This window comes from Somniosus microcephalus, chromosome 1 (assembly GCF_052327205.1).
Source record: "Somniosus microcephalus isolate GS21.2 chromosome 1, FLI_Smic_1.0, whole genome shotgun sequence".
Taxonomy (NCBI): Eukaryota; Metazoa; Chordata; class Chondrichthyes; order Squaliformes; family Somniosidae; genus Somniosus; species Somniosus microcephalus.
In genome coordinates, this window is record NC_140987.1 from 191891785 (window position 1) to 191915133 (window position 23349).

At 45.8% G+C, this 23349-nt stretch overlaps 1 protein-coding gene across 9 annotated transcripts in view; it reads left to right on the plus strand.

Annotated features, from left to right (window-relative positions):
- Positions 1-23349, plus strand: part of arb2a (ARB2 cotranscriptional regulator A) — an 846111-nt gene that overhangs the window by 669778 nt on the left and 152984 nt on the right. Inside the window, exon 11 of one of the 9 annotated variants that reach the window (XM_085988838.1) lies at positions 4239-4304. The exons of the other annotated variants lie outside the window; for them this stretch is intronic. Within the exon in view, the coding sequence (XP_085844964.1) occupies positions 4239-4276 (38 nt within the window). The 3' untranslated portion in view covers positions 4277-4304. Of the gene's footprint in view, positions 1-4238; positions 4305-23349 lie in introns of those variants that run through there. 9 annotated transcript variants of the gene reach the window in all.

Sequence of the window (23349 nt, forward strand, 5' to 3'; positions counted from 1 at the left end):
TCTGTGTTAAATTTCATCTGCCATGTGTCTATCCATTTCACCAATCTCTATGTTCTCCTGAAGTCTGTTACTATCCTCCTCACTGTTTACTACATTTCTGAGTTTCGTATAATCTGCAAACTTTGAAATTATGCCCTGTATACCCAAATCCAGGTCATTAATATAGTGTATATCAAAAAGAGCAATGGTCTCAACACGGGATCTGGGGGGCACCACTGCACACTTCCCTCCAGTCTGAATAACAACCGTTCATCACTACTCTCTCCTTTCTGTCCCTTAGACAAATTTATATCCACGCAACCACTGCCCCTTTAATCCCATGGGTCTCAATTTTGCTAACAAGACTATTATGTGGTACTTTATCAAACGCCGTTTGAAAGTCCATATACACAACATCAACCGGACTACCCTCATCCACCCTCTCCGTTACTTCATCAAAGAACTCAATCAAGTTCGTCAAACATGATTTACCTCTAACAAATCTGTGCTGGCTTTCATTATTAACCCATATTTTTCCGAATGCCAATTAATTTTGTCCCAGATTTTCAATCCTCCAGTCCTCTGGCACCAACCTCATATCAAAAGAGGATTGGAACATTGTGGCCAGAGCCTTCGCAATTTCCACCCTTACTTCCCTGAGCAACCTAGGATACATCACATCTGGACCCGGTAACTTTTCTAACTTGAGCGCTACCAACCTTTTATGTACCTCTTCTTTATCTATTTTTATCCTATCCAATTTCTCTACTACCTCCTCCTTTACTGCTACATTGGCAGTATCCTCTTCTTTTGTGAAGACTGATGCAAAGTACTCAATTAGTATCTCAGCCATGCGCTTTGCCTCCATAAGATGATCTCCTTTTTGGTCCCTAATGGTCCCATCCTTTCTTTGACTACCCTTTTACTACTTATGTGTTTATAAAAGACTTTCGAGTTCCCTTTTATGTTACCCGCTAATCTATTCTCTTACACTCTCTTTATAGAATCATAGAATAGTACAGCACTGGTTGCATAAAAAAGGTTTTCCTCATGTCACCTCTGGTTCTTTTACCAGTCACCTTAAATCTGTGCCCTCTCGTTATCGACCCTTCAGCCATTGGAAAGAGTTTCCCCATCTAAACGCTTCATGTTTTTAAACACCTCTATCAACTTCTGTGCTGTACTATTCTGCCTCTTAGCCTTTTCTGCTACAAGGAGAACAACCCCAGCTTCTCTAGTCTATTCACGTAATCCCTCATCCCTGGAACCATTCTAGTAAATCTCTTCTGTACCCTCGACAAAGCCTTCACATCCTTCCTAAAGTGTAGTGCCCAGAATTGGACACAATACTCCAGCTGGGGACAAACTAGTGTTTAGCATAACTTCCTGACTTTTGTAATCTGTGCCTCTATTTATAAAGCCCAGGATCCCATATGCTTTAGTAACTGCTTTGTTAACTTGCCCTGCCATCTTCAAAGATTTGTGCGCAAACAACCCCAGGTCTCTCTGTTCTTGCACCCCCTTCAAAATTGTACCATTTAGTATATATAGTCTCTCCTCAGTTTTCCTCCCAAAACGTATTACCTCACACTTCTCTGCGTTGAATTTCATCTGCCATGTGTCACCCATTCTACCAGCCTGTCTATGTCTTCTTGACTTCTATTACTATCTTCCTCGCTGTTTACAACACTTCCCAGTTTTGTGTCATCTGCAAATTTTGAAATTCTGTCCCCCAAGTCCAAGTCATTAATGTATATCGAAAACAGCAGTGGTCCAAGTACTGAACTTTGCTCCTCTTATTTCCTTTTTTAGTTCTTGCCTGTACTTTTTATATTCAACTTGGTTCTTCACTGAATTATGATCTCAACATTTCACCCCACCAGCCTCCACATTCAACGGATCATCCTCCATCATTTCCACCACCAGCGTGATCCCACCACCAAACACATCTTCCCTTCCCCTCCCCTTTCAGCATTCCAAAGGGACCGCTCCCTCCGCGACACCCTGGTCCACTCCTCAATCAACCCCAAAACCCCCTCCTCTCCCCACGGCACCTTCCCGTACAAGCGCAGGAAATGCAACACCTGCCCTTCAACCTCCTCTCTTCCCACTGTCCAGGGCCCCAAACACTCCTTCCAGGTGAAACAGTGATTTACTTGTACTTCTTGCAATTTAGTATACTGTATTCGCTGCTCACGATCCGGTCTCCTCTACATAGGGGAAACCAAATGCAGATTGGGTGACCACTTTGCCGAACACCTCCGTTCAGTCTGTAAGCATGACTCGGAGCTTCTGGTCGCCTGTCACTTTAATTCTTCACTCCACTCCCACTCTGATCTCTCTGTCCTCGGCCTCTTACACTGTTCCAACAAAGCTCAACGTAAGCTCGAGGAACAGCACCTCATCTTTCGATTAGGCACTTTACAGGCTTCTGGACTCAACATCGAGTTCAACAATTTCAGATCATAACCTCTGCCCCTGTTTTTTTCACATGGCAGCTGTTGATGATTCTGCCATTCCCATTTACACCTCTTCTAGACTCATCTTTTGTCTCTTTACTTGTCCCATTACCATCTCCTTTTTCTTTGTACTATCATGCCTTTTGTCATTTAATCTCTCCTGCCTTCCACCATATCACAGACCTTCCCTTTTGTACTTTCCTCCCCTCCCCCCTTTCCCTGCCACTACACTTGCTTAAAATCTGTTACATCTCTAACTTTTTCCAGTTCTGACAAAAGGTCATCGACCTGAAACGTAAACTCTTGTTTCTCTCTCCACAGATGCTGCCTGACCTGCTGAGTACTTCCAGTATTTTCTGTTTTTATTTCAGATTTCCAGCATCCGCAGTATTTTGCTTTTGTATTTATCATAAGCTTCCTTTTTCTGTTTCATTTTAATCTTTATATCTTTAGTCATCCAGGGAACTCTAGCTTTGGATGCCCTTTGTTTCCTCCTCATAGGAATGTGTTTTGTCTGTAGCCAAACTATCTCCTCTTTGAAGGCCTCCCATTGCTCATTTTACCTGCTAATCTTTGATTCCAATCCACCTGGGCCAGATGCTTTTTCAGCTCACTGAAATTAGCCCTCCTCCAGTTGAATATTTTCACGTTTTATTTTACTTGTCCTTTTCCATAACTACTCTAAACCTACTGATATTGTGACCACTGTTTCCCAAATGCTCTCCCACTGAAACATGCTCCACTTGCCCTACTACATTCCCCAGAACTAGACCCAGCACTAGTTCCTTCCTCGTTGGGCTGGAAACATACTGATCAAGGAAGTTCTCATGTACACATTTTAGGAATTCCTCCCCCTCTTTGCCCTTTACACTGTTATTTTCCCAGTCTATATTAGGATAATTGAAGACCCCCCATTATCATTACTCTAAAGTTCTTGCGTCTTTCTGCAATTTGCCTGAAAATTTGCTCCTCTATCTACTGCCCACTATTTGGTGGCCTATAGTATACACCCAGCAGCGTAATAGCTCCTCTATTGTTCCTTAATTCTAATCAAATAGGTTCTGTCTTTGAACCCTCAAGTACATCATCGCTTTCCAGTGCTGTACAGTATCTTTGATCAATACTGCCACCCCCCTCCTTTTTTTCCTTCCGTCTTTCCTGAATACTTTGTAGCCAGGAATATTAAATGCCCATTCATTCCTTTTATTGAACCAGGCCTCCGTTATTGCCTCTGTATCATTATCCCATGTGGCTACTTATGCCTGCAGCTCAGCAACCTTATTTTCCACACTCTGGGCATTTACGCACATGCATTCTAAATCCATTTTAATCTGCCTCGCATTTCCCCCCTCTCTGATCCCTCCTATTTCTAAACTATTGTTTATTCTAATGCTGTTTGTCTCTTCCAGTCCTCTGTGCATCTTGTACCTCCTCTCTAATGCTTCGTCCTGGTCCTCCTCCCCCTGCCAAATTGGTTTAAACCCTCCCCACGGCACTAGATAACCTCCTGTGACGATATATTGGGGAGGTTGTTGAAGCTCAAGTTAGATAAGATTCCTGACTATAATAACTTTCATCTCTGGGTTTTTAAGGAATTGGCTCAAATAATTGTCAGTCTTTTGTATCAAACCATGACATCCCCTCTGGCCCTTGCATAAAGTAGGTTCATTGAATCTTTCATTATTTCTTATTGTGCTTCTTCCAGTCAAAATAAATGGTTTCCTCATGGAATAGTCCACATCATGTACATTAAGACATCAGAACATCTGAAAAGTTGTCCCTTGTGATTTATCCCAACAGAACAATATCGATGCCAGTCCCACTCCAGCAGAGTGTAAAGGATGCCTTTCATTCAAAGCATAAAGAAGACCCTATAAAGTAGATTAATCTTTGTTTGCTAATTAACAAAATATGCATGTGTAAATTAGGCGCAAAGCATAAACCATCAAAATGGTATCCATAATATAACAATTATATTGTCCAAGTTGCATAAATCTTCGTATTTATAAGCAACTGATTTAAGTGGATTATTTTCTAATATATTTTGCATATTTAATTTAAATATAATTAGCATATTCCATATTACAATAGCATGTAAAAGGCAGCAAAAATAGAACTTTCATTGTGTAAATTATGGGGACATCTATTTTCCAATTACTTTCTTTATAGATATACAAATCAGAAAGTAAACAGCAGTTGGTTCAACTTCTAGCAGCTGGTTACAGAGTGAAATTACTAAAACCTATGTCTATGCTGCCTTCCCACCCTCTCAGTTGGTGTGAATGAGTAAAAACTTAACAAGTGTTTGAAATTTGTTCTTTTTAAAGGATGGCAGATTACAGATAATGGGATGCCTCTATCAGAATTGTTTGTCAAATGCTTATTATCAGTTCAGATAGTATTGTCAGCAGATAATTATTTAGCTGTTTACTCACAATGGACAGGAACTTTGCTGTAATAACAATCTGCACACCAATTAATCACACCACTGTTGTGTATGTACCTTTAAGAGAATAACTGGTCTCAGACTGCAGTACCGGCAGTGACCACCCCTGTATAAAAGGCGCTAGTGAGCTTCTGTTGTTTTCAGCTTCACTATTAACTTCCATCAGTAAAGACGTGTTTTGTTCAACTCCTGCTGTCCGTGTCTCAATCATTCACGGACGTAATACTGGCGACGAGCAGATACGAACCTACCTACAGTCTGCACCACCTCCTGGGATCCATTCCTACAGCAAAGTGAGCAGAGGTCGAGGCCGGAAAGAAAAGAAAGTAAGAGGCAGTAGAAACGGGCGTCGACCGTGGGCATCCGCCCTGTGTTGCGGAGTTGAAGATTGCTGGAGAAGCTGTCGGAAGCGGGGCCTGGTTCCTGTCGACGGTGCTTCAGCTAATCGGGCTGGTGGCAGGTAGTGCACTGATCCTTCCTGGGCTGCGGCTGTCGCGAACTCGAGCGGGTGGTTTGCAACGGGGCCGAGCAGCGTTGTCGGGAAGAAGAGGGAGGGAGGGTGGAGCACACAGGACGCGGCCGGTGCTACGAAGCCGGGCTGCGTATAGACCCGCGAAGAGGGAGGCAAGAGTCCCACAGGGTTGTTCCACGACGGGAAGATAATAAAAAAAAGAAATATTAAATGCGCAAGAAACCGCGAGGAGCTGCAGGTTGCAACGGGAACCGCGGAAAGCAGCGCTAACAACAGCGGGGAAGAAGGCAAAGCGCGGGAGGCGCCATCTTAATCAGCGGGGAAGATGGCAAAGCGCGGGAGGCGCCATTTTAGATTTGCAAGATGCCGAAGACTGGCTGTATCACTGCTTTTGATAATACAATAGAGGACTGGACCACGTATGTGGAAAGAGTCAAGGTATATTTCGAGGCAAACGAAATAGCGGAGGAGAAAAAGGCATCGATATTGCTAAACTTAATGGGCGCTAGAACGTACGGCCTATTGCGGGACCTGATTACTCCAGCCAAACCGAAGGCGAAGAGTTTTAACGAAATTGTTGCTGTCCTACAGGAACACCTAAACCCTGCACCGCTGTTGATAGCAGAAAGATTTAAATTCCACAGGAGAACTCAGCATAAAGATGAGAGCAATGCTGAGTACCTTACGGAACTACGCAAGCTATCAAAGCACTGCCAGTTCGGAGCAGGACTGGCAGATACCCTACGGGACAAATTTGTCTGTGGACTCCTGAGTGAAGGAACACAGAAGAAGTTACTCTCAGAGAAAGAGCTGACGCTAGATAAGGCTTTCAGCGTGGCAGTATCGTATGAAGCAGCAGCCAGGGGAGCTGCAGAAATTCAACAAAAACCACAGGAATACGGCACCCACGAAATGACACGGGGATTTGCAAAATGTTATCGCTGCGGCAGAACTAACCATGACCAGAAGGACTGCTGGTCCAAAGACAAAATATGCAGGCAATGCGGGAAGATGGGACACATTGCACGAGTTTGCAGGTCTGGGAAGAAGACCAGCGGCAACAAAAAGGCTACTAAGGAACCGTACAAGAAAGTACAAAAGATGACGGACAGTAGTTCCGAAGACCAGATGAGCGATAGTGAATCCGGGAACAGGAGACTAAGCTGTCTCAAACTTCACAATGTAATCGTAAAAGAGGATCACCGAACCATTTGGGTCACCCTCACGATAGCAGGGTCCCAAGTTAAAATGGAATTGGATACAGGATCAGCGCTAACCGTCATGAATCGACGAGACTACGAGCGGCTATTTTCACACATACCCTTGAGAGAGACATCCATCGTCTTGACGACGTATACGGGGCAAAAAGTATACCCCAGAGGAAAAATAAGGGTGCCTGTCGAATACAACGGCAAGAAAATACGGAAATTGTATCTCTACATACTGCCAAATGGTGGACCACCGTTATTGGGACGGGAATGGATCAGGAAGATAAACTTAGATTGGCACTCCATTCATGCAATGACGGTGGACGGGAAAAAAGATGAAGACGTCACTCCTGGACGATTGTCAACAATCTTAGCTAATGCCAAAGAGGTATTTCAACAAGAACTGGGCACGCTTAAAGGCGTAACCGCCTCGATAAAAATAGAAGAGAATGCAGTTCCCAAGTTTTTCAAAGCAAGACCAGTACCATATGCAATTCGCCCAGCCGTCGAGGCAGAGCTGGAGAATCTGGAGAAGGCAGGCGTGTTGTCTAAGGTCGACTGGAGCGAGTGGGCGACACCCATCGTTCCTGTCATGAAGAAAACGTTAAGCAATAAGTCCGGGGAGTCAAGGAAGATTCGAATCTGTGGGGATTTCAAGGTGACGGTGAACCCAGTCCTTCACACAGTACAATATCCTCTTCCAAGGATAGAAGACATCTTCGCCTCACTGTCTGGAGGGAAGCGTTTTACAAAAATTGACCTAGCACAAGCATATTTGCAGATGGAGGTTGAAGAGTCCTCTAGGAAGTATCTCACGATAAACACTCACAAAGGTCTTTACCAGTATCATCGATTGGTATTCGGAGTAGCATCGGCTCCGGCGATATGGCAAAGAGCGATGGAACAAGTCCTGCAAGGGATTCCGGGGACTCAGTGTTACTTGGACGACATCCTTGTGACAGGTGAAGATGACAGTGAACACCTTAACAACCTAGAACAGGTGCTCACTAGACTACGGGAACATGGGCTGCGAGCCAACCGCCCCAAGTGCGAATTTTTTAAGAAACAGATATCATATTGTGCCCACGTAATTGATGAAGAGGGGTTACATAAGTCCCCTGACAAAATTGAAGCGGTTGTTAAGGCCCCAGCACCTGAAAATGTGTCGCAACTGAGGTCATTCCTCGGATTGGTGAATTACTACCATAAGTTTTTGCCAAATTTGTCGACAATTCTGCACCCACTGAACGCCCTGCTATGAACGGGGGTAGCATGGAAATGGAGCGATGATTGTAAGCGGGCCTTTCAGAAGAGTAAGGACTTAATCACTTCAAGGGAAGTATTGGCTCACTACAACCCAGCACTGCCGATCAGACTGGCGTGTGATGCGTCTCCCTACGGCATTGGGGCAGTACTGTCACATAAATTCCTTGATGGTTTGGAGAGGCCGATAGCTTTTGCGTCACGCTCGTTAACTTCAGCCGAGTGTAACTACGCCCAGATTGACAGAGAGGCCCTCAGCCTAGTGTGGGGTGTGAAGAAGTTCAATCACTACCTGCACGGTCAAAAATTTACTCTACTAACCGATCATCAACCTCTCGTCTCCATTTTCAACCCTCAGAAGGGCGTACCGATAATGACAGCACAACGGCTGCAGAGGTGGTCCCTTTTCCTAGGGGCACACCAATATGACATCGAGTACAAAGGAACTAAACAGCATGGAAATGCTGATGGATTGTCACGCCTACCGTTGCCGACGGTGGAAGAAGAAGACCTTGCAGTGGATCCAATGGAGTTATTCCACTCGACCATAGTCGAATGTCTCCCTGTGACGAATGCAAACATAGAAAAGGAAACACGGAATGACCTGACACTATCACGGGTCTATGATTTAACGGTGAAGGGATGGCCAGCACATGGCGAACCACTGCTGCTAGCATTCTCGCCGAGAAGAGAACAGCTGTCAGCGTGCAGAGGAACCTTGATGTGTGGATACAGAGTAGTAATTCCACCTAAGTTGATGGATAGAGTGCTCAGTGAGCTTCATGAGGGTCATCTGGGTGGGGTAAAAATGAAGAACTTAGCCAGAGCGTTTGTGTGGTGGCCGGGAATCGATAGAGAAATCGAAGAGATGACCAAGAGCTGTGCAGGATGCCAGAAGGTCCAAAACGCCCCACCACAAACTCCTCTGCATCCATGGGAGTGGCCCTCATCTCCATGGCAAAGGGTGCACATTGATTTTGCTGGTCCCTTCATGGACTCGATGTTTTTAATTGCGGTGGATGCACATTCAAAGTGGTCAGAGGTAATAAAAATGTCCTCAACCACCACGGAAAAAACTATCACAGTTTTACGAACCATATTTGCCAGGAATGGGCTGCCTGAACAGATTTGCTCTGACAATGGACCACAGTTTGTGTCTGAAGAGTTCCGGAGGTTCTTAAAGAACAATGGTGTTAAGCATTACACATCTGCCCCATATCATCCAGCCACTAATGGATTGGCCGAGAGGTTTGTCCAAACATTCAAGAAGGCTATCAAGGCAATGTGTAATGAAGATATACCCCTACAACACAAGGTGGACAACTTCTTGTTTGCCTACCGGAATGCGACATGCGGTTACCAACGAAACTGATTTGGTTAAGTCAAACGTCCGAAGAGATGTGGAGAACAGGCAGTTTCAGAATATGAATGAAAGGCCGACCAGGAGTTTTAAAATAGGTCAACCAGTTTTGGCCCGGGACTACCGCACTGAGAAATGGCAGCCAGGAACGATTTGTACACGACAAGGACCTCTCATGTATACCGTGGACGTTGGGGAGAGCATTGTAAGACGCCATGCTGACCAGATTCTAGAGTCACTGGAAAACGTCAACTCCACACCACGATCTGATACACCTGGTAATGAAATCGACGTTCCAATTGCAGCTACCGCAGAACCGGTAATATTGGAAGCAGATGAACCAAATGACGACATTGATCCCGACTCAACATTGCCAGAAGAACCTGATATCCCAAAGAGGCATTATCTGGACAGAATCAGGAAGCCTCCTCAAAGACTGAACTTATAATTGCTTAAACTTAACCAATGTATCTAACAACCGTAATTGTGATTGTAATTAGTTATCATTTAGTTGTTAAATGAAAGTTATGTACTGTTCATCTAAAAGGGGAGGAATTGTTGTGTATGTACCTTTAAGAGAATAACTGGTCTCAGACTGCAGTACCGGCAGTGACCACCCCTGTATAAAAGGTGCTAGTGAGCCTCTGTTGTTTTCAGTTTCACTATTAACTTCCATCAGTAAAGATGTGTTTTGTTCAACTCCTGCTGTCCGTGTCTCAATCATTCACGGACGCAATAACCATGATATTAGGTGATGGAAGTAACGTGTGCTGTACGGAAAGAAAAAGTTGCATACATATAGCGCCTTTCACAACCTCAGGACATCCCAAAGTGCTTCACAGCTAATGAAGTACTTTTGAAGTGTAGTCACTTTTGAAATGTAGGGAAATGCAGCAGACAATTTGTGCACAGCAAGGTTCATCAAACAATAATGAGATAATGAGCAGATAATCTATTTTAGGTGTTCGCAACCTTGATGTCATATTTGACCCTGAAACGAGCTTCCAACCACATATTCGCACCATAACTAAGACCACCTATTTCCATCTCTGTAACATCGCCTAACTCCTCCCCTGCCTCAGCTCATCTGCTGCTGAAACCCTCATTCATGCCTTTGTTACCTCTATACTTGAGTATTCCAACACATCTGCCCTAATTTCTCATTATGTGGTTTGGTGTCAAATTTAGTTTTATAATGCTCCTGTGAAGCACCTTGGGATGTTTTACTATGTTAAAGGTGCTATATAAATACAAGTTGTTGTTGTTGGTTGAGGGATAAATGTTGGCCAGGACACCAGGCGAGCTCCCCTGCTCTTTTTTGAATACTGCCGTGGGATCTTATGTTTCTAGAGGGCCGTGGTTTGTCTTATCCAAAAGACAGCACCTCCAACAGTGCATCACTCCTTTAGTACTGCACTGAAGTGTCAGCCTAAGTCTCTGCAGTGGAGCTTAAACTCGGGGTGAAATTGGGCTCGGTAGCGCTCGTTTTTTGGGCGCTACAATGCCCCTTAAGTGTCGAAAATCTTTGTAAAAGTTTTAGCGCACGCACCTAACGACCATCGGCAGCATGCAGAGCAGGCAGATCATGACACACTCCACGCTCCAGGCTACGTCCTGTCTTAACCTCGCACAGCTGCGCACGACGTTAAACCGCATGAAGTCCTCCCCACCAGCAATACTTAATGTGATCATCAACTACTTGCAGGTTCATTGCTGGTTTATTTCTTCTGGCTGTTGCTGCAATGCTACACGTTTTGGGTGCTTTCTATAGTTGGTTAAAGTTTCAGTAGTGTACATGAAGAGGTATGGCAGGTGCTGAAGTACTTTTTTGCTGACTTAAAGGCTTCTGCACAGACCAGTTGCTCCCAGACATGAGTGCACTAGTAGGCCTTCCCCTTGGCATTGAGCATGACTGGGAGAATAAAGAAAGGCCACACAGAGCAGGACAAGCTGCTATAAGAGGGAGGAGGAGGGGGAGAAACCTCATAGCAGAAGGCCATATCTCCAAAGGGTGTTTAGGGAGCAATTCTCGTATCTGAACTTCAGCGACGACCAATGCTTGAGATGTCTGCGCTTCACTAAAGAGATCATGACTTAAATCTGCCACCTGCTGCAGCCACAACTCAACATTAGAGCAGGGCAAGGACCACATTGCGTGTGACTGTCAAGGTGACCGTGGCTCTGAACTTTTATGCATCTGGCTCCTTCCAAGTTGCTGCTGGAGATATAAGCAGCATTTCTCAGTTTGCAGTGCACTGCTGCATAAGGATGTCACTGAGGCTCTCTATGCAAAGAGAGACAACTTCATCTCATTCCCTCTTGCCAGAGAGAAGCATGCGGAGCAAGCTCGAGGGTTTGCAAGGATTGCAGGCCTCCCCATGGTGCAGGGTGCCATTGACTGCATGCACATTGCTTTGCATGCACCTCATGTCAACTCTGCCATGTACCTGAACCAAAAGGGATTCTACTCCCTCAATGTGCAGCTGGTCTGTGATCACAGGCAGCGCACCATGCAGGTCAAAACCCGGTATCCTGGCAGCAGTCACGATGCGTTCATTCTGCGGCACTCCTCTGTGCCAGCTGTATTTCAACCACCACGTCAAACCAAAGAGTGGCTACTTGGCGACAAGGGTTATCTGCTCACCACATGGCTCATGACTCCGGTCCGCAACCCACACACACCTACACAGCAGGCATACAACGAGCGCCGAGCTGCCACAAGAAATCTTATAGAGAAGACCATTGGCGTCCTAAAGCAATGATTCTGCTGTCTGGACCACACTGGATGTGCCCTGCCGTACTCAGCTGAGCAGGTCTCACGTTTTCTGTGGTATGCTGCATGCTGCACAACCTTGCCATCATGCGGGAACAGCCCTTGTCACCACCTATCAGACGAGAAGCTGAGGAGCAGGAGCACAATGAGGAGGTGGTGGATGCGGAGGAGGAAGGGGTAGAAGAGGAGGAACAGGAAGGGAAGCTGCAACCTAGACAGCCCCTTTCTGCCTGGGATCTACATGAACAAATAATTAATGAGCGATACCAGTAACCTCAACCCCAGTTCCCCATTCACCAACAGTACCACACTCCTTACCTTCCCTTTGTCACTGACCATCACATTGTCCTCTTTCCCACAATGCAAAAATAAAAGCCAACATAAAATTACACATTCCAATCCAAATTTATAAATTGAATCATTCCATAGTGCATACAAAAATAAGTTAATGACCCTTGTGCATTCCCTTAGTGCCTCTTCCATGTGTCTTTGATCCTAGTGCTCCTGCGAGGTGCTTCCCTAGCGGCTACAGCATGGCTGTTGGAAGGCTGCTAACTTTCAGTGGAGAGGACTGCTGCTGGCCTTGGAGCGTGACCTCGAGCAGCTCTGGGCCTAGAAGGCCCGGCTGCAGACTGCATCATCTTGTCCTGGGCTGCAGCAGTCTGGGCTGGCTGGCTGACAGGCAACAGCAAGGGCATTGGCAGAGTGGCAGAGGTGGGAGCATGAATGCTGTCACCCTGAGAGGGGACAGCAGGTTCATACTCCATGGAGCCACTGCCACTCTCGCGGGGCAGCAACTCAGCAATCCTACTACCCTGTTAAAGAGCAGATTGCTGGAGTGCTATGATGCCCTGGAAGACCGTTTGAACAGTGGTTTCCAGAGCCATGATGACAGCAGTCCGAGATTGTTTGGCAGCAAGCTGAGATTGCATGATAAAAGTCTGAGCTTCGACTGCAGCACTTAGACATTGGGTGGATGCACTCAGACATTGGGTGGATGCTGCTTGTACTGCAGCGGAAGCTGAGACATCAGACATCAGATGCTGCACCATTGTTGGTTCCACAGGTGTGCTGATGGAGGGAGCCACTCGTTCCATGTTGGAAAGGATGGGCTCCAAGTTCTGCGCAAAGCCCTGTGCTAGGTTGGTGCCAGACTCCTCCATGCTCCTTGACATTGAATGCAGGCTTTCCAGTGCACCAAGCATCTGGGTGTGTACACCCATCAGCCTTCTGTAGCCTGGCCCATCAAAGTCATCATCTGAATCCTCTGCAGCAAAACTACTGTGCGACCTCACCCTTTGGCGAGCTGGCACCTGCGCTATCCTTTCCCCCTGCCCTGGCTGTAGCGCACTTGTGCCCGATGTCTCACCATGTGCAGATCTCACCTTTATCCTATCCACTAAGTTACACGCAGTGTCAGTATCTGAGCTGGTGGCTGCGACTGAAATCGAGTGATGGTGTGTCTTCATCTTCACTGTCTTCTTACTCTTCCCCCACTGCCTGGGAAGTTTGCAGTTCTTGGGTATCTGAAAGGAAAAAAGGACAATGGTTGGGTTGTGGTGAGAGGAGAAGAAAAAGTAAGAAGTGCATGCTTACACCATCAGCAGCTTCTCAATCAGAGGAGATTGTGGGATGAGGGAGGAGTGGGATGAGAGAAGGAGGATTGGGTATGCGGATACCCTCATCTTCAATTGCTTCAGCCCCACTGATAGCCACGGCCTCAGCAATGTCCCTTCCCATAATGGCCAGCACCGTCTCCTCCATAGGGGTTACAACATGCAGGTGCGCCTGTCCCGCTCCAGTTAGTTTCTGCTGCCTCCAGTTATGTGCCACCTTCTCCTGCAAGAGAGAGGGAAGTGTGTCATTGAGTGACATGCAATCTGTTTGTGTGATGTGGCTGTCGTGGTTGAATAGCTGCAAGTGTGTGCAAGCTGTGAGATGTGGGTTTGAGGCTTGCAACAGTGCTAAGTGTATGAGGATGACGTGAAGCATTTGAATGTTAGGTATGAGTCCTGATTGATTGAGATTGTTGGTATGTGAATGCTGGGGGTGTCATGAATTAAACAGTGGCTGAGGCTAGTAGTGCAGTTGGTAGGATATGGCATTTGAATATGCACTCCTGATCTTGACTACTCTTGTGAGATCATTAAATTTCTTCCTCCACTGCATCCATGTTTTTGGAGCTGTACTCCTGGCATTGACCCCCATGGCTATCTCTTCCCACTGCCTTCTGAGCAAGTGCCTGGAGGGCCTCCTGCCTCCCTGAGGCTACAAGACATCTCCATTCCACCTCTTCAATCAAGAACCCCAGTGCAGCATCCAAAAACCATAGTGCCCACTCTCTCCCATGGTCAGCCATTGTTGATTGTTACACAGCACACTATTCCCAATGATCTCAGCACCTCCAGTAGCTACAATGCACCTCCCCTTTAAGAGGTGCAGGCTAGCTTTAAGTAGTGCTAGGCACTCACGATATTGGGCCCCCTGCTGATGCGTGCAGCCAATGAAAATCGCGGGGAGCGCTGGCTGCATGCAGAAACCATGGTAATGTGCAGGCAGCACGAAGTTGGCGTCCTGTATGCATTTCAATCAACGGGCGCGGGTTAATCATGCATCGCGATCCCAGCGCCTGTTTTTAGGGGTTATCCAATTTAACAACCATAATCTTCTGACTCAGAGGCAACAGTTGACATCTGTACAATTAAAATAAACCACCCATTGAATGTTTCCTTTTTTGGCCTACTGTTAGATGCTGATGAATATAAATTTCACAGTCAGCATTTAAAGCTCCTTCAATCATGAAATCCACAGGCATTATAGAATTTGCAGTTACTCAAATAATGATGTGTGGAAAAGAAAAATTTCCCCAAATCCTTGCATGTATTTCTGTCAATGTATTGTGCAATTTATGAGAATTGCAGTCAGAACGGACATCAAACTAGTTTGCCGAGTATTTCTTTTTGTTAAATAAGCAACATTTAACCTAATTTCACATGCTGCCAGAACATATTCCTTAAATTTTTCAGAACAGTTAATATATATGAATCCAAGGAGCACTTCCTCCAGGAGTAAAATATTATCACTTGCAATGACATTTATTGTGACCAGTTTAACAGTGGGCAGGGGAATAATGTATGGCACAGGTGGAGAGTGGCAAAAATGACTTGCAAAATAGGAGGGCTGGGCACTGGAACTTGTTTGTCATAGAGTCGTAACAGCACAGAAGGAGGCCAGTCGGCCCATCGAGTCCGTGCCGGCTCTCTGTAGAGCAATCCAGTTAGTCTTATTCCCCCACTCTATCCCCGTAGCCCTGCAAGTTTATTTCCCTCAAGTGCCTATCCAGTCTCCCCTTGAAAACAGGGCTGGATTTTGATACTGGGGCGGGCTGGGGTCGTGTAATCCGCATTTCGTGTTAGCCACCCGATTCTAAATCGATGTGGGAGAATGATGCGATTTTAACTTAATTGGCCAATTGAGTTCCAACGTGTGGGAACCCATGGCCAATGAGTTTTTCCAGTCTGAAAGACGTCTCCGATGACGTCATCATTGCTGCTACATTTAAGATCTGTAACAAGCCTTGCTTCTTCTGCAGACTGCCAACCTTTTGGCCTTTGCAGTGAGAGGCACCTGCAGGAAGAATGGCCAGCCAGAGACCTAGGTCTGCACCCCGCTTCGATGACGTTGCCCTGCAGGTTTTAGTGGAGGGAGCAAGAGCACATAAAGAGGTGCTCTTCCCTTCTTCAGGGAGGAAGAAGCCTCCCCAGCAAACCAAGGCTGTGTGGATCCAGGTGGCAGAGGAGGCCAACTCTTTGTCAGTAACCCGCAGAACCTGGCTTCAGTGCAGGAAGAGATTTCATGACCTTCTGCGCACTGGAAAAGTGAGCATGAATTTCCCATCACCCTCAATCTGATCCCCATTGCCTTTCCTCACCAGCACTCAGCTTTAGCAATCTCTTCCTCCACATCCCACTTGACACTGACATCCATGCACCCTTACCCATTCCCTCTCTCTCTATGGTCACATTCACCTAACTATTCGACTATGCAGCCCTCACACCCCCTATCACTGTGATGCTATGAAAACAACTGACAACAAACAACTGACAACACACAGGGAGGGCCCTTGGTCTTGCCACCTCACTCCATCTTTGTCTCCTTCTAAGCATCTATGCTATGGACTCTCTACACTCCTTCATTCTCACTCAAACTTCACTTGTCTCCCTCATTGCAGGAAAAGAGAGCTCACAATAAGAGAGAAAGAACGAGGACAGGAGGAGGGCCACCCTCAGTAGCCCACCTCACCCCCTGGGAGGATGCGGTCCTGGAGATCGTGGGAGTGAGGACGATGCGCAAGTGGGGGATGGACAGACAGGTGCATCACAGCAAGCTGGTGACAGAATAGTTTTCCATCTCTCTCAATGACATTGCATGAGTCGCTGATAATGATTCTGAAGCTCAAACAGGTGGACTTATGATCATCTGCAATATGCAATGTGCATGTAACCTTGGCATCACATCTCTGACTCTTTCCTTTACTCCCCCACAGGACCATCGCAAGCACCCATCCCCACTAGCCAGGAGGAAGAGCCTGAGCCTGAAGACTCCTCAGAGGAAGCTGCAACCTCTGAGGGCGCAGCGTCAGCAGAATTCAGCGCACTCAGCACCAGCGCAGACACTCACACCTCGGTGGGACCATTGCGAGATAGAGTAGTGTTGTCACCTGGTGTATCACAGCTCACAAGTGAGCATCAGCAGTTTGTGCAGACAGGGACAGCAGTGGCGAGTCCTAGTTGGAGGGCGCAGGACTCTGCCAGCTCGGTTCAGCTGCATGTCGACCCTCTGCCTCTGGGTCCATCCACAAGATCAGCGGTGCTGGAACTCCAGGAACATGTGCAGGAGTCTCTGGCAGGTTTTGTCTCCAGGGTTGCTGCGAGTGTGGAGCAAATGGAGGAGTCCATTGCGAACATGAGCAGAGCCTTTGTGGAGTCATTGGCACATGAACGCATCACCATGGAAAGGATGGCAACCTCCATGGAGGTGATAAGTCGCCAGAGTGCAGAAAACATGGTGAGTGTTCTGAATAGAATGACATCTCTGGAGGAGCGATGGTCATCTATTGAACAGAGAAACCAGACCTTCATGGAAGTCCTTCTGAGTAGGATTGCCAGTGCAGATACGGGCCCCCATGGTCCCCCTGATGTGCAGCAAGGTGCTGTCAAGCCACTTGCAAGCGCTGAGGGGGACCTAACCCATGAGAGGGAAGTTGGTGGCAGACATCAAGGAAGTGGGGGCTCCTCTCCAAGCGCTCACACTTCCATGCCACTGCAGAGCCCTCGGTCAAAGCCCCACCAGAGTCCACACCCATCTGAGATCGGTGTCTCAACCCCTGCACAGCCGCAGGAGCAGCAGACTGTTGATGAGCCCTCACAGGTTCGCAACCCCGGAGGATGCCCGCCAAAGGTGTCGAGATAGGAGCAGCAAGAAAGTGAGCAAGTGGCCTCCACATCTGCTGAAGCCACAGGGGAAGCACCACGTAGGAGCACGCGTAAGAGAAAGATACTGCACAAATAGTCACAAGGGTAGTCACTTGGGTGGAATTTGATGTTTTATGTTAAAAAGCCATCAGATGATTACTGTAAATAAAAAATCTGATGGCTACTGCTGTAGTTGTGGTGTGTGTCATTTCGCGAATGGGACTTCCACATTGAGGGCTTAGGATTACTTGGTATATACCTCAGTTGAGGAAGCGCTCAGTGAAGGTGGCGAGAGGGGTTTCCCAGGAGGTCACACTGGAAATGGGTGTCAGGCTCCAAACTTCCACAGCTGTGGTTCTGCCTTCTAAAAGTTCCCGCAGACCTGAGACAACAAAGTCCTGCCACCTGCAAATGATGGCTGATCAAATATGTATTATGTAACGAGAAAGGATTAATTAGCAATCTTGTTGTACGAGGCCCCTTGGGTCGGAGAGATCATAATATGGTCGAATTCTTCATTAAGATGGAGAATAAAGTAGTTGACTCAGAGACTAGGGTCCTCAATTTAAATAAAGGAAACTACGATGGTCTGAGGAGCGAGTTGGGTAGGATTGATTGGGGAATGGCACTCAAAGGGTTGATGGTGGATAGGCAATGGCAAACATTCAAAGACCGAATGGATGAGCTACAGAATTTGTTCATCCCAGTTTGGCATAAGGGAAATTAGGGATAGCATAAGATCCAAGGAGACGACATATAAATTGGCCAGAAAAAGCAATAATCCTGAGGACTGGGAGCAGTTTAGGATTCAACAAAGGAGGACAAAGGGATTAATTAAGAAAGGGAAAATAGAATATGAGAGTAAGCTAGCAGGGAACATAAAAACTGACTGTAAAAGCTTTTATAGATATGTGAAGAGAAAAAGATTGGTGAAGTCAAGCGTAGGTCCCTTGCAGTCAGAATCAGGGGAATTTATAATGGGGAACAAAGAAATGGCAGACCAACTAAATTCATACTTTGGTTCTGTCTTCACAAAGGAGGACACAAATAACCTCCCAGAGATGCCGGGGAACATAGGGTCTGATGAAAGGGTGGAACTGAAAGAAATCAGTATTTGTAGGGAAATGGTGTTAGGAAAATTGATGGGACTGAAGGCCGATAAATCCCCAGGGCCTGATAATCTACATCCCAGGGTACTTAAGGAAGTGGCCCTAGAAATAGTAGATGCATTGCTGGTCATCTTCCAGAACTCGATAGACTCTGGAACAGTACCCATGGATTGGAGGGTAGCTAATGTTACCCCACTATTCAGAAAAGGTGGTAGAGAAAAAGCGGGGAATTATAGACCGGTAAGCCTGACATCGGTAGTGGGGAAAATGCTAGAGTCCATTATAAAAGATGTAATAGCAGAGCACTTGGAAAGCAGTGACAGGATCGGACAAAGTCAACATGGATTTACAAAAGGTAAATCATGCTTGACTAATCTACTGGAATTTTTTGAGGATGTAACTGGTAAAATAGATAAGGGAGAACCAGTGGATGTGGTGTATTTGGACTTTCAGAAGGCTTTCGATAAGGTCCCACATAAGAGATTAGCGTGCAAAATTAAGGCACATGGGATTGGGGGCAAGGTATTGACTTGGATAGAGAACTGGTGGCGGACAGAAAGCAAAGAGTTGGAATAAACGGGTCGTTTTCTGAGTGGCAGGCAGTGACTAGTGGGGTACCGCAAGGATCGGTCCTAGGACCCCAGCTGTTCACAATATATATTAATGATCTGGACGAGGGAATTGGATGTAATATCTCCAAATTTGCAGATGACACAAAGCTGGGTGGGAGGGTAAGCTGTGAGGAGGATGTCGTGAAACTCCAGTACGATTTGGACAGGTTGGGTGATTGGGCAGAAACATGGCAAATGCACTATAATGTGGATAAATGTGAGGTTATCCACTTTGGTGGCAAAAACAGGAAGGCAGATTATTATTTGAAGTGCAATAGATTGGGAGAAGGGGAAGTGCAAAGAGACCTGGGTGTTATTGTGCACCAGTCGCTGAAGGTAAGCATGCAGGTGCAGCAGGCGGTTAAGAAGGCAAATGGTATGTTGGCCTTCGTAGCAAGAGGGTTCGAGTACAGGAACAAGGATGTCTTGCTACAGTTGTACAGGGCCTTGGTGAGACCGCACCTTGAATATTGTGTGCAGTTTTGATTGCTTTACCTGAGGAAGGACGTTCTTGCCATGGAAGGAGTGCAGCGAAGATTCACCAGGCTGATACCTGGGATGGCAGGAATGACGTATGAGGAGAGATTGTGTCGATTGGGCTTATACTCACTGGAGTTTAGAAGATTGAGAGGGGATCTCATCGAAACCTATAAAATTCTGTCAGGCCTGGACAGACTAGATGCAGGAAGGATGTTTCTGATGGCCGGGGAGTCCAGAACCAGGGGTCATAGTTTAAGGATAAGGGGTAAGCCATTTAGGACTGAAATGAGGAGGAATTTCTTCACCCAGAGAGTGGTGAACCTGTGGAATTCTCTGCCACAGAGGGCGGTGGAGGCCAGTTCATTAAGTATATTCAAGAAAGAATTGGATATATTTCTTAAGGCTAAAGGGATATGGGGAGAAGGCAGGGACAGGGTACTGAACTTGGATGATCAGCCATGATCTCATTGAATGGCGGAGCAGGCTCGAGGGGCCGAATGGCCTACTCCTGCTCCTATCTTCTATGTTTCTATATAATGGTGGAGCTGCAGCTAATAGTCAGCAATCCAATTGTGCTCCTGCCAGGTTTCATCGTCGTGTTTCAGAACAGGCGTTCTTCATGTCGGAAAAGGGTTAAAATTACCAAGGCCTATCAAAATGGCATTATAGAGGCAATTTAGTGCTTGTTAAGGGCCTTAACAACCTATCCTGTCTCTTGGAGGCGGGACGGAGACGGGACCAGTAGACACGATTTAATGAAAATTGCTTGGAGGCGGGGTTGGGCCCGCCCGGCAGTTTTTGCAATTTTAACCCCCCACACGCCTCCAATCCCGCCTCAACGGCCCGATGAAAATCGAGCCCTGAGTGTCTCCGCTTCTACCACTTCCTTTGGCAGCGAATTCCAGGTCATCACCACTCGCTGTGTAAAAAAGTCTTTCCTCACATCCCCCCTCTATCTCTTGCCCAAAACCTTAAATCTGTGTCCCCTACTCCTTGTACCATCAAGTAGTGGGAACAGCTTTTCCCTGTCTAGCCTATGCAAACCCGTCATAATCTTGTACACCTCTATCAAATAAACTGGCTGGCCTGTAGTTACTAGGATTGTCCTTACTCCCTTTCTTGAACAATGGTGTCATATTTGCCACTTTCCAATCCTCAGGCACCTCCCCCACATCTAGGGAAGATTGGAAAATTATGGCAAGCCCTTCTGCTATCTCCTCCCCCAATTCCCTTAGCAACCTGGGATGCAAGCTATCTGGACCAGGCGACTTGTCCACTCTAAGCATACCCAGCCTTTCTGGTATATCCTGTCTATCAATTTTCACCCCTTCCATTGCTTCTACCTTTTCCACTTCTACTGATTTTTTGTCAGCATCCATCTCCTTAGTAAACACCGATACTCTAGATTGTTCCTTGCTCCTCTCCATTGCTAATTTAAATCTTATGATATGATCACTCGTACCTAAGTGTTCTCCCACAGACACTTGGTCGACCTGGCCCTCCTCATTCCCCAGCACCAGATCCAGCAATGCCTCCTTTCTCAATGAAATTCTCCTGAACACATTTCAGAAATTCCTCCCCCTCCTTTCCCTTTACCCTAGCATTATCCCAATCGATATTTGGGTAATTAATGTCCCCCAATATCACCACTCTATAGCGCTTGCATATCTCTGTGATTTCCCTGCAGATTTGCTCCTCTACCTCCCTCTCACTATTTGGAGGCCGATAGAATACCCTCAATAGCGTGATTATACCCTTTTTGCTCCTCAACTCTAACCAAATGGATTCTGTCCTTGTCCCCTCAAGAACATCCTCCCTTTCCAACACTACAATGTATTCCTTAATCAGCACTGCCACCGCACCTCCCCTTTTTCCTTCCCTATCTTTTCTGAACACCTTGCAGTCTTGAATATTAAGTGCCCAGTCCTCACCATTTTTAAGCCACGTTTCCGTTATTGCCACATCATATCGCCACACGACTAATTGTGCTTGTAGCTCACCAACCTTATTCACCACACTTTGTGCATTTACGTACATGCATTCTAAAACCATTTTTGAATTTTTCGTAGTCTTTCTTAGTCTGCTCCTATCTAATATGGTACTACTACCGCCTCTAGTACTATCTTCTCTAGTACTATCCAACACAATCACTCTTTTATGCAACCTATTCCTCTTTTCTACTCCTATATGCTGGTGCCCAATTGTGATCAATTTATTTTTGAATTGACCTAATTTACATAACCAGATTACATTCAATTAGCATAATTTATAAATATGTAATCTTTAATAGTATAATAATAATGGTTTCCAATTGTAAAGTTAGGACTTATGGGTTTTGAGTTATTTATAAAAGTAAATGCCAATGCCAATTTATCATCCTGTCTACTCTACATCTCGTTACATACAAAATTAGAAATGTTTATAGTATAATTTAATAAGCTTATTAGACAATGCAACCATCTTCAGCCAGAAGCGCCGAGTGGATGATCCAGAAACGAAAAGTATAATAATGAATAGTCAGCATGGATTTCAAAAGGGAAAATCTTGCTTGACCAACCTTATTGAATTTTTTGAAGAGGTAACAGAGAGAGTAGACAATGGTAATGCAGTAGATATAATTTATCTAGATTTTCAAAAGGTCTTCGATAAGGTACCCCATAATAGACGAATGATAAAGGTCAGAGAATGCGGAGTCAGGGGACAAGTAGCAGAATGGCTTGCTAGCTGGCTTCAAGACAGAAAGCAGAGAGTGGGAGTAAAGGGTAGTTATTCAGAGTGGCAGAAGGTGGGTAGTGGTGTTCCACAAGGATCAGTGCTGGGACCACTGCTGTTCACAATTTACATGAACAATTTAGACTTTGGAATCAAAAACACAATTTCTAAATTTGCGGATTATACCAAATTTGGGGGGATAATCAATACTGAGGAGGACTGCAACAAATTACAGGAGGACATTAATAAACTTGCAGAATGGGCAAGGAATTGGCAAATGAAGTTCAATACAGACAAATGTGAGGTATTACATTTTGGTAGGAAGAATAGGGAGGTCACTTATCATTTGGAGGGTGCGAGTCTAGGTGGGGTAGAGGAACAAAGGGATCTCAGAGTACAAATACACAGATCACTAAAAGTTGCGACACAGGTTAGCAAGGCCATAAAAATGTAAACCAAGCACTAGGGTTTATTTCTAGAGGGATAGAATTGAAAAGTAGGGAAGTTATGCTAAACCTGTATCGAACCTTGGTTAGACCACACTTGGAGTACTGCATGCAGTTCTGGCCGCCATATTATAAAAAGGATATAGAGTCACTGGAGAGGGTGCAGAGAAGGTTTACAAGGATGATAATACGAGGGTATACATATCAGGAAAGGATGAACAGGCTGCGCCTCTTTTCTCTTGAAAAACAAAGGCCGAGGGGTGACCTAATAGAGGTCTATAAAATTATGAAAGGTTTTGATAGAGTGTATACAGAGAGAATGTTTCCACTTGTGGGGAAGACCATAACTAGAGGCCATCAATATAAGATATTCACCAAGAAATCCAATAGGGAATTCAGAAGAAACTTCTTTACCCAAAGAGTGGTGAGAATGTGGAACTCGCTACCACAGGGAGTGGTTGAAGCGAATTGTATAGATGCATTTAAGGGGAGACTGGACAAACACGAGGGAGAAGGGAATAGAGGGTTATGCTGATAGATTTAGATGAGGAATGACG